Below are 11,111 nucleotides of genomic sequence, written 5' to 3'. Positions count from 1 at the left end.
CTTCAATCTCTTTAATATTCTTCAGACACAACTCTTTTTTTGAGGTATTGAGAACAGTTTCTTGCTCCGTAAGTAATTGTTAATTTTCCCTTCTTTTTATTTACCTACATTTTTCCATTGATGTTGTTCAATTTATCATATTATATCCTGAATTGATGTGTTTGATATATTATATTATATCCTTTACTCATGAATGTTATTATGCGTTGTTTTCTTCTGTCTTATAAATGAAATGCAAACGTTGCACCACTTTGTTTCTATCACCACAAAATTGTTCTTTTCTGTCCTACACAGAGGTTGACCCAGAAAAAAAAAAACTTTTTTACGCTCAGAAAAAGATTACCCTTTTTGAAGATGGGGATGGATGCAGAAGTTTTTGCCATGTCCAAGATGAGTAAAGCATATTTCATGAAAGGGGTGTTGGTCATTGCCATGGTGGCTATGTTTGTTGCAGATGCATCTGATACAAATGATGTTTTTAGTCCATGTCTCGATGCTAAAGTTCGGAGAGAAGATGGTTTTACATTTGCTATTGCATTTTCTGACAAGCAATCTTTCATACAAGATAATAGTCCACAGCTTTCACCTTGTGACGGACGCCTAGACCTCACAAACAAAGGAGCACCAGTTGCTGTTTTTAGGCCAAAGGTTGATGAGATCTCACTGCTTACCCTTAACAGTAGCACCTTTGACCCGGTATGCAATTTTTTCATGTTGTCATGATTCATGACTAAATGTTTTGTGTATATTGCAATGGATAGGACATGTTCTCAGCTAGACTATGATGAGAATCACGTGTTTGGTTTATGACTTGATTTGTAAATATTTTGGCTTTACAAGTTTTTAGTTCCCTTCATTACCATGTGCTCTGGTAATTGCATCAATTTAGTCATGGGGCATTGCATTAAGTAATGACATCATATAAAATTTTATATCGCAAGATATAAAATTCTAGCTAATAGTTTTTGTAGCTTTAGAATTCAAGACTTAAGTCTATAGATAGAACTTGAAGTTCAATAGTAAGAATTGATTTATGCATCTAGCAGCAGGCAATCTGGTATGTATATTCCTTGGCACAGTATGTTAAAAGAATTCCTTAAAGTTTTGATATGGATGGTTCCCTTTGAAGAAATATTCCTCCTTTGTTATGTATGATTCCACGGCTGAACATCTTGCAGCCACATGTTTTTTAGCAAAATTTTGGTTGTTAGTTCTCTAATTTATGTTAATTTCGTGAGTTTTTTAGGCCAAAACCGGTGGATATATGGTTGCATTTGCTGGACAGAAATATGCAGCAAGGTCATTGCCTATTATGTTTGCTGATAACAGTCACACAATTACTAGTTTCACTTTGGTAAATACATTTGACTTGCTCAAGCTGCACTTCTCTAAGATTTTTTTTCCCTTTAGGACCACCCGCTGGAATGTAATTGTGAATTTGGATGTTGATTGATCAACAGGTTCTTGAATTTCAAAGAGGAACCCTTCAAAACTTGTTTTGGAAGAGTTACGGTTGTGATGCATGTTCTGGTAAAGGTGTTTGTCTGAATAATCAAGACTGTGCAGTGCCAAACACAGTGTGTCAAAACAATGGTGGAATTGCTTGCAACATAGGTATACAGTTGGCATTCTCAGGGACTGACAAGAATCTTAATGTTCTTAATTCTTGGTATGAAGTGAAAAATTTACGGCAGTACTCCCTTTATGGTCTATTCTCCAACCTCCGTGACTCCATCGTCGGGCCATATGAGAAGCTTTTCTAAGTTTACAAACTCAGTTTTTGCATTTGAACATCCAAAAAGTTGATATGATGTGTGATACAGTATATAATTATCTGTCTCTTTCTTACTTTTTATCTTTTTCGTATACTCACATCTCAAAAATATTTATAACAATCAGAGAAGATACCAAAAGATGTTCCACTTTGGTGGTACAAAAAACATTTTCCTTACATGCATTGACTGTAATCATTAACTGTCATTTGTTTGAGATTAAACATTTAAAATCCCCAACAACTTGGCTATTTCTATTCAGTCTGAGGTTATTGACAGGTTTTTCCACTTATGTAATCATGTTGAACCGACACTGAGGAAATCTTGTTATACAAATACGTTAAATTGAGCAAGAAGACACACTAGGACGGAAAAATGAAGGTCATCATTGGCAAGTCGCCGGTTAAGAAGGCTATAAAAAGATTCCAAGGCAGTAATATATCACTCTAGAAGGCAATAATACATAACTTGAGTCAATTTGGTAACCCCTTAAAATTAGGATGAAAAATCTAAAAAATGAGTTCTTTATACATTTTTTCCTGTAAGTCTCAATCAGAATATTTCGCCCATTTTTGTGTGTACATCAAACTGACCATTAAAATAACTGAGCTGTGTATCATTATCATTGAGAGACAAATCTTGTTGCGGCAATCTGGTTAATCTCAACAATTAGATCCCCCATAACAAGTTATCTACAGTCTTATGAATTTTCTGGCTCAATTATAACATTGAAGCCAAATTCATTTCCAGGCGTGAATAATTTTTTGAGTTCTTCTGCCGTTTGAGTGGTGCTTATCTTCCGCTCCTTCACATCCAAGTTTTCCTGGTATAGGGTCATAAAAAATGGAAATAATTAATAAGTTTATATCTATGACAGACATATGTGGAGTGGAAAATTCACTTGCATTTCTCGCGTAATCAGCCATGGTAGAATTGAGTATTTCTTGTATTACAAACTTGGTGACCCGTTCTTCTCCAAGCATCTCAATAAGGAAGCTATTTGGGATCTGTATGGATTTCCAAACCAAGTTATCTGCAAGGAAGACTAAAGCATACGAGATAATGATACTATGGAGGTTCTGTTGTATTCATTACTCGAAGTGCCTTTATATTATATTTTATTTTTTTATGGATAACTCTTAATTGGTGAAGATAATTGATTGAAAAATCTAACCATCCGAGTGATTGATGCTTACGTTTTAATTGAATTGATGTTATAAACAATATAGCAAAAGAACAATCAAATACTTCATAGATTAAAAAAATTAAAAGATACTAAATAATAATTTATCAAATATAAAAAACTTGATTGGAAATCACGCACCTTGGATGATTTTCCTGGAGTAGGTCGCACATCACATGCACAATTTAATACAGTTAAAATTCATTACCCGCAACATCTTATGCTGTTAAAATACTGAACTATGAACATGAAAATGGATTGCATATAAGATCATGTCAGCGGCAAGAAATAAGTATTAAATTTAAATAGGCAAAACCTCTCAATGTAATTGGGAAGAGTAAGACAAAAGTCTAGTTTCCTTTCTTTTGCCAAAATACTCATCATTGGGTTGCATATTTGGTAAAAGAGACAATAGAGGAGAGGGTCAACAACTCAAGGTTAAACTCCAACTTTCACAGAGAAATCCCACAAGGTGGATTTTCTAATTACAAATACAGTGTGTCTTAATTAAAATAGGCATCCAAGGGCTTGCCTTGGTAAAGCACTCTAGCAAACTATAAAGCATGGTCAACCTGACACCTCCTCCAGCAACAGTGTTTGTGCTTTATAGTTTGATAAGGAAAAATCTTGCAGCAAAAGCCAAATGTCAAGCTGATATGTGTTCTTGGCATGTGTTGCAACTTATGAATCATAATTGGGCATGAAAATGAAAAATGTAATAACCAACAGATATATTCAGGGTATGAAAGTGCATGGTATCAATCTTTATCAATAATGCAGCTTCTTACCTCCTTTTTGCATTCGAAATCCAGGAACTGGTGGGGCAGTACGACCTAAGTTTATCAGGATCTTGTCAAATACCCTCTGTGTTTGATCACCAGTCAAGTCCACTCTTAGCTGCCATTTAACCCATAAGATAGTATCACCAAAAAATAGTAGGGTACTGGCAAATGAAAACATAAAATTACATGATACAATAATTTATATAAATTCTCTAGTGAAAATATTACCATGATGATAGAGCCGAGACTAAGAAGTGAAGGAAAATGTTTGTTATAGTAATATCTGGCCACATTTTATGTATATTTGAAGCTGCAGGTTGCATGGTATACTAGTGGAATGGCAGATAACAATTAAAGCATATGTTTATAGCAACATTAGCTTCGATCTTGACTGTTTATATAAACATAAGTAATATGATGGAGTACATAATCATGACATAAACAAATTGAATACCACAGCAGAAGACTTTTCCCGATCAATTGAGCATGAAGACTGCTAAAGGTTATAATTCAGGCTAGTTCTTCAGGTTTTCAAATTGATGAACTTCTTGATAGGTTAAATCAATAATTCTTCAGTATTAAAAATTGATCATCATTATAACAAATCTTATTTCTGCCTTTTAACTGAAAGCTCAGCCCAATAGAAATATGAACTTGAGACACACAAAGATTTTTTTTATAAATCGCAGACTTTCATCATTGTACTCTATTAATGGCAGTTCTGTGTAGAGAGATATAAGAAAATATCAAGAGAAACATATAATAGAAGCTACGGAGATACAATTTGGGACACATAGGATGACAACATATCGAAACATAATATAACTTCCCGAAGGAGCCAGAATAGCAATTCTACATCGGAACCAGTTTTTGCTGGGTGCTCACTTGTATCTTATTTTCGTCTTGGGATTCTACTACTACTTTGGCATTTGTTAAGGCGGCTGAAATTTCGCTGGAATCCGTAATTGATGCTTCTAAACCTATAAGGCAACAGCATAATATATTAATGTTAGTATAGCACTAATTTTAACTCTCACTGCAAAACGGGTATACAAGCAAAGACAGTATTTCTGGAAGAGTTTAGGGGGAAAATTGTGGATGCAAAACACATGGACGCGTGTTGAGATGTCCCTAGAACATCATCCATTCAGATATTTGAAATCCACCAAAGGACGAAAGGGGTCACCTGAATTAAGGGCTGAAATTGGTGTATTGAGATGTCTGAGAGTTGTCTCAGTGGGACTTGAAAGAATACCTAAGCTGAAAGGAAAAACATAAATTATCCATATCATATCGTCCATATATAAGCAATAGGGTTGTTAAATATCAATTCTCAAATCTCGAAAATAATAGTGACGCTATCATACAAGTACCGCTAAGTGAAGTAATTGAGTACCTCCTCCTCTGGGACAGAATGAGACTGAACGGAAAAGTTACTCTTTTAGTGACAAGAACGTGAGTGCAGCAGGTTCTAGTTGTAGAGAATGGGGAAGTTGTGAAGGAACCAATTCCAAATGTTATGGAACTGGAGTTGGCGGCCATCACCATGTTCTTGTCCTCGTACAAATCTACAGATGACTGACGAATGATGTCTTATCCCTTTCTTATTTTGAGGTTTTTGCCACAACAGGGTGGGGTCCAGTTCAGTTCACCATCCTAGTCCAATTTCCAAATTATCATTGAAATTTGAAAAAGTGCGAGTGTTGGCGTGGTCAATCAATTCTGCTACTCATGGTAAAAGCATCAGTTTCAATACTTTTTGTTTACTTTCCCAGAGTTCACAAGCATTCCTTCAATTGCTTTGGTCCTAACAGTTTTTTTCTATTCTGGTGTACGCACTGAATAACATTTTGATTATTTTGTGCAATTGTAAATTAATTGGCGCACTAAAAAATAAGGCATATTTTCCATCAACTGTTCAGCATCGAAGAAATACTTGCATGCGTGTAATGGAATTAAATTGAATAGATTCACAGGAAAGTTTACAAGATTAATTACGAAAAATTATTCTTAACTACTTAAAATGAAAAAAAGTTAACCCCATCTCTTAAAATTGATTTTCAACAACTAAAATTGACAAATTTTATTATAATTAAAATATTTATTACATCAAAATATAATAAATATTATTTTTTCGTTAAAATACTGATATTTATCAATAATACAATAACTTGATATCCCCGGCTTGCACTGAAATTGTATCATATATTTCTGGCATCATCATCTATTTGAAATTTCTTGAGAACGGGAAATTGAAATTTACACGAATCAACATGTTGACCTACATATTACAGACGACTTAGCTAATCTTGAAAATTGAAAACATAAACAATTAGTGAGACAGGCTGAACATATATACATTAGACCGTTATGTTAGCGTGATTGCTGGTATCCGGCATTGACTACTCATGATTTGACTTTTCTTGTCGCCGTAATGTCAATGGCATATAGAAATCATCTCTTAATTATTCTGCAAGCCTATCCATTAAATATAAACTTAAAATCCAATTAGTTATCATTTTCTGTATATTTATGGCAGCCTTCAGGTGGTTGCTGGTTTGCTTCTAGCCATAATTTCGGTCCTTCCTTAAGGCTTAACGTTTAATAGCCGAGTGTCATGACTCTGACATTTCACTCCAGTTGATTCTGAACTGCATCTGAAGTCTCGGAATCTTGACCCAAAAAAATGCCTCGAAATCCAGTAGCATTTTAAAGAGACAAAAATTAAATACTACTCTTTCACTTTTATCCATTAAAATGAAAGAAAAGTTACCAACTTTAAAGCCATTAGTAGTTGCTAACAACTTCAAAATTTCTTCAACTTTGTAGATCTTTATCAACTGTTATAATAACCATTTGGTGTGACGCAATGACCAAAAAAGGCCACTTGGGAGGTTTTAACTTCAATGTGTTTCTGCCCAGCTGATTTACTATACATTGCAAACAACTATAGAAGAAAGTGAGGGATCAGATGCTCCACTAATGTCAGCACCTTTACTCCTAACGTGGAGCAGATAATCAATAGCTTTTTTGGTAATAATCTCACCGGGGATCAATATTGGTATGCCCGGAGGGTATGGACATATAAGCTCCCCTGCAACCTCCCCGAGGCTCTCCTTTATTGCTACTTTTCTTTTACAAGCAAAAAAGGCATCTCTAGGTATCAAATTCATGATTATATCATCAAAGGGTGCATGACAACTAAGCACTTTCTCTTCAGGTTGCAGATTGCAAGCATAAGTTGCAGCTAGATGCTTTATTCCCAATAAAAGCATTTGGACATGGTCCCTACATGTTCCAAGATTAAGTGCATAAGTGATAGATTTATTCCCAACAAGTTCACAGACAACTCCATAATCCATGTATAAGATTTCATCTGCTTCATAACCTGACAAACCCAGCTTCCAAAAACCTACAGTGAGACGTAATGGATCAACTGCAGGAAAGGTTGGAAAGCTTGAATTCTCGAGCACTGAGATTCCAGGGATCTGTTTAAGCATGCACTTCGTTTCATGGGCTAATGCGATTGCTTGATTGAATACAATATCAGGGCTTTCACTAAGTTGAGCTCTGGCAGCATCCAGAGATGCCAGAAGCAGATAACTAGGGCTTGTTGTTTGAAGAGTTTGAAGACATCTAGAAATTTTTTCCATATCTACAATATTACCTGACATGTGCAGCATTGATGACTGAGTAAGAGAGCATAGAACCTTGTGAGTGGACTGTACAGTCAGATCAGCCCCTTGCTGGAGGGCTGAGTTAGGCAGTTCAGAATGAAAGCCTAAGTGTGCACCATGAGCTTCATCAACGATTAAAGGAATTTTACGAGAATGACACAGCTCAGAAATCTCGCTCAAGTTACTGCAAATACCATGATATGTAGGAGAAGTGATGAAGACTGCTGCTGCTTTTTTCTCTTCCATTTCTAGTTCCTGTATGGCTTTCAATACCTGCAACAACACCCAACCATTCCACCCACAGAAAAAAAAGAAGAAGAAGCAATAACAGCATTAGTTAAGATTAATAGAAGAGAGTATTCATGCTGAGGAAAGTGAAATATCAGAAATTCAAACAAAAGCCCATCTTCAATGAAAGGATTAAAAAACCTATTTAGATTGCTTTTTGGATGAATATCAACTCCTAGCATGCCAATTTCTTTTGTTAGCAAATTTGCATAAAGGTAAGCACAATATTATAGTGTATAAAATCTGAATCACCTGTAATGGAGTGACACCACCAATAATGTCCCAATCAGTCTCGTAGTCAGGAATAATGTACTTCGGCACCACACCAGATAATACAATAGCAGATATAGCTGAAATATGACAATTCCTTGGAAGAATCAGGTATTCTCCCGGAGAACAGGTTGCCATTATTGCTGCCTGTATCCCACAAGTAGTACCTCCAACAAGAAACCACGTCTGTGACGACCCAAACAGTTTGGCTGCTTCTTTTTGTGCTTCTAATATGGGACCCTGGGGACAAAAGAGGTTGTCAAGTTCAGGAAGCTCAGGCAAGTCATGAATAAATGGTCTAGTTCCGATAAGCCGGGTCAATGAAGCAGGTGCAGCATGCCCTCTATTATGCCCAGGAAAGTGAAAACTGGCAGTTTTTTGTTCAGCCGAGGCTTTCAATGCACTGACTAGAGGAGGTAGGCCATTTTGCTGAAGCACTGGTGAGTTGCTGCTTAAAACATCATTGTTTTTAATTGATACAGTGGTCATTCTCTCATCTTGCCTTTCCTGCCAGAGATGTTAAAGATTACTTCCTGGTATAATCCAATGCAGTGAAGCTCTTGCTCTGGATAAAGAAGGTTGAAATCAGGGGTGTTCCAAACAACTAGTTTAATCAAACCACACCCCGAAACCAAGCCAAATCACTGGATCCAGTTATTAAACCAAGCTGGTTTTCCCTTCAAAATATAGCCTGGTTCCTAAACCGTAAAATTCAGTTTAAAATCCAAATTATCTGACAGTGAGAAGAAACAGGATCACTCCGTACAGCTGTTGCCAAGAGTGGACATAAGTGGGGAAGGTCCAAACGACATGAGTGGTGTGTCAAAATGTTCGTTGTGCTGTGCACACAATGAACCATTGGATTGCATTTCAAAGAATAAGAAATTCACAAAACAGCTAATCTGTGAGGAAGAATGGATGATAAAAAATTCTAGAGAGAGAGAGAGATGGACAAACTTAAGAGAAAAAAGAAATGGATCATGATATCTCCTCTGTGGAGTTCACCATGGATGTCATTAACAGGTTTGTGTTCAGTACGTATGGTGCTGATTGGGAAAGCAAGTCAGCAGACAAATGGCATGTTTGGTTTTGCATCAAATCTACTCAAACATGAATCCATTTCAACACTACAAGTTATAGTTTTCACATTAAAATATCATTCAACATGATTTTATCAGGTTTCCAAACAAGTGGAACTTGTTCTATTATACAAAAACCATTTTGAAACCGGTTCAAAATTGGTTAATGAAAATTAAACCGATTTTATAGAAAAATGAAACAGTTTGGTTCCAAACCAAATTATATTACTAGTTTCAATTTAGTTTGGTTTAGTTTTTCATGAAATTCAAACCACGTCCACCCCTAGTTAAAAGGAGCAAGTACTATTGGACAAACATTCCACACCCCAATTAAACCACTTTTGGATTCTTCTTAACAACAATTACAGAAAAACCAAATCAAACCCTAACAAATGTAATGAAAGAACATCACTTGTTATGTCTATCAATCTTCAAATCTCCTCTAAAATGACATGCATTGTGCCGTGCCTGTCAATTTAAGTATGAGTTATACAACTTAATTCTGAATGCGACTAGTTTTCTATTACAAATGATTATTTTTTGAGGCAATTAAAATTGGGAGATACATAAGGCGATGATTGAGTTTGAAAGGTTCCACTCAGATATGAACTAATAATAATAAAAATAATAATAAAAATAATAATAATAGGGACCTTAGAACAACGAAGCAGAACCGTTGGCGAAGACTTGCTGAAACTCGACTTGTTGATAAAATTAAAATCCTGCAAAAAAAAAAGTAAGAAATGGGAGAGAGAGAGAGAGAGAGAGAGAGATTCATGGTTTGAGCTTACAGAGAAATGGAAAGGTGAAAAGGATTTTGGCGGTTTGGGAACGCAGGAGAGTGCGAGTGAGGGAGACAGCATTTCCTTCAACTTCTCCTACCCCCAACGACTGTAATCTTTACAGGATATATTAAATGTCATCTTTTTAAAACAAAATATTTTCAAATTTTTAATTTTTAACAATTATTTTTTATTATCCCAAGTAACTTATCTTACATTTAGTATATTTAATGTTTTAATTTAGTTTAAATGTATATTTTAAAATTTTAAATGTTGTATAATTTATTGATAAATTTTACTATTTTATTCGTAAAATAATTATCAATTTTAATTTTATTTTAACAAATAATAAAGTTAGTAGCTCATTTAAATATTATTTTATTTTGTAATTTAAACAATTATTTACTTAATTTATTTCAATTTAATATAATTTTAATATTTATTTTTAACAATAATATATTTATTCTGTTAATATTTTTAAATTTAATAATAATTATACAGTATATAAAAAACTCATTAATTTCATATAGCTAAATTAAATATTTTAAAAAATTGTAACTAAGTTTTTATTATTTAAAATACTAATTTTTTTAATTGATATCTCACTTTTAATCTCGTTTATTTTTTTTTAATTTAGCTTCCTAAAATTATTTTTATTTAAATTATGTATTTATTTTTTATTAATTATATATAATATTAAAATTAATGTATTAATTAGTCAATTATTAATTTCATATTATTAATTTATTAGGACGTAAATTTTTTATTGACTATTATTTTATTATAAAATGTGTCAACATTTCATCATCTTTAAATTTAATTATAATAGATAAAATTATAATTATAATTTTTAAAATTTAATTAAAATATATGTATCACCTAAATTGATTTCATTGACTATAAGTTATGTTTTGTACTTGGTTTGATTTTCTTCTACTTTTCTCCTTTTGCTTAACTAAAATCTCTTCAATGATAATTTTTTATTTTCAATTTTCTTTTATTTTTACACTTTCAAGTTAAGTCCTTATCTATGAGTTCATTTGAAATAATTTATAAATAATTTGTAGAAATAGCTTATAATTTTTATAAAAAAATTATTTTAATAATTTTATAACAGAATTTATCATTTAAAAATAATTTATTAACCGGGGTATATACAAACACATCTAGAACACCTATAGCCACCGTTATTTAATTATCATGTTCTTGATTGTTCTTCATTTACTTAACTTACCTAAAATAAAAATAGCAGGCTGAGCTGGAGTTTTATATTTATTA

At 33.6% G+C, this 11,111-nt stretch overlaps 3 protein-coding genes across 7 annotated transcripts; 1 reads left to right on the top strand and 2 right to left on the bottom strand.

Moving 5' to 3' along the window:
* Positions 1–354: 354 nt before the first annotated feature.
* LOC113865823 lies at positions 355–1,763 on the top strand. Its single transcript, XM_027500595.1, has 3 exons — positions 355–696; positions 1,247–1,354; positions 1,461–1,763. The coding sequence occupies exons 1-3, from the start codon at positions 355–357 to the stop codon at positions 1,761–1,763; spliced, it is 753 nt and encodes a 250-aa protein (XP_027356396.1).
* Positions 1,764–2,189: 426 nt separating this feature from the next.
* LOC113865410 lies at positions 2,190–5,416 on the bottom strand. Of its 3 annotated transcripts, none has more exons than XM_027499929.1 (7): positions 5,111–5,416; positions 4,924–4,992; positions 4,623–4,717; positions 3,744–3,852; positions 3,097–3,110; positions 2,678–2,779; positions 2,190–2,595 (listed from the first exon to the last, which is right to left on the bottom strand). In XM_027499929.1, the coding sequence occupies exons 1-7, from the start codon at positions 5,283–5,285 to the stop codon at positions 2,473–2,475; spliced, it is 687 nt and encodes a 228-aa protein (XP_027355730.1). In that variant the 5' UTR covers positions 5,286–5,416; the 3' UTR covers positions 2,190–2,472. The 3 variants fall into 3 exon arrangements, with proteins under 3 accessions (XP_027355730.1, XP_027355731.1, XP_027355732.1); XM_027499930.1 differs by having other exon boundaries at positions 2,245–2,595; positions 4,924–4,997; positions 5,134–5,415; XM_027499931.1 differs by having other exon boundaries at positions 2,279–2,595; positions 4,924–4,997; positions 5,137–5,410.
* A 509-nt stretch (positions 5,417–5,925) lies between these two features.
* Positions 5,926–9,940, bottom strand: LOC113865355 (arginine decarboxylase-like). 3 transcript variants are annotated; one of them, XM_027499842.1, is made up of 5 exons: positions 9,843–9,931; positions 9,705–9,773; positions 9,464–9,519; positions 7,955–8,479; positions 5,941–7,687 (listed from the first exon to the last, which is right to left on the bottom strand). In XM_027499842.1, the coding sequence occupies exons 4-5, from the start codon at positions 8,459–8,461 to the stop codon at positions 6,668–6,670; spliced, it is 1,527 nt and encodes a 508-aa protein (XP_027355643.1). In that variant the 5' UTR covers positions 8,462–8,479; positions 9,464–9,519; positions 9,705–9,773; positions 9,843–9,931; the 3' UTR covers positions 5,941–6,667. The 3 variants fall into 3 exon arrangements, with proteins under 3 accessions (XP_027355641.1, XP_027355643.1, XP_027355640.1); XM_027499840.1 differs by having other exon boundaries at positions 5,926–7,687; positions 7,955–9,519; positions 9,843–9,940; XM_027499839.1 differs by lacking the exon at positions 9,464–9,519 and having other exon boundaries at positions 5,953–7,687; positions 9,843–9,940.
* Positions 9,941–11,111: the final 1,171 nt, after the last annotated feature.

Source organism: Abrus precatorius, unplaced genomic scaffold, assembly GCF_003935025.1.
Source record: "Abrus precatorius isolate BTA unplaced genomic scaffold, Abrus_2018 Scaffold4, whole genome shotgun sequence".
NCBI classification, from domain to species: Eukaryota; Viridiplantae; Streptophyta; class Magnoliopsida; order Fabales; family Fabaceae; genus Abrus; species Abrus precatorius.
Note: the sequence above shows the minus strand (reverse complement) of the source record. Positions and strands in the feature narration are given on the sequence as shown.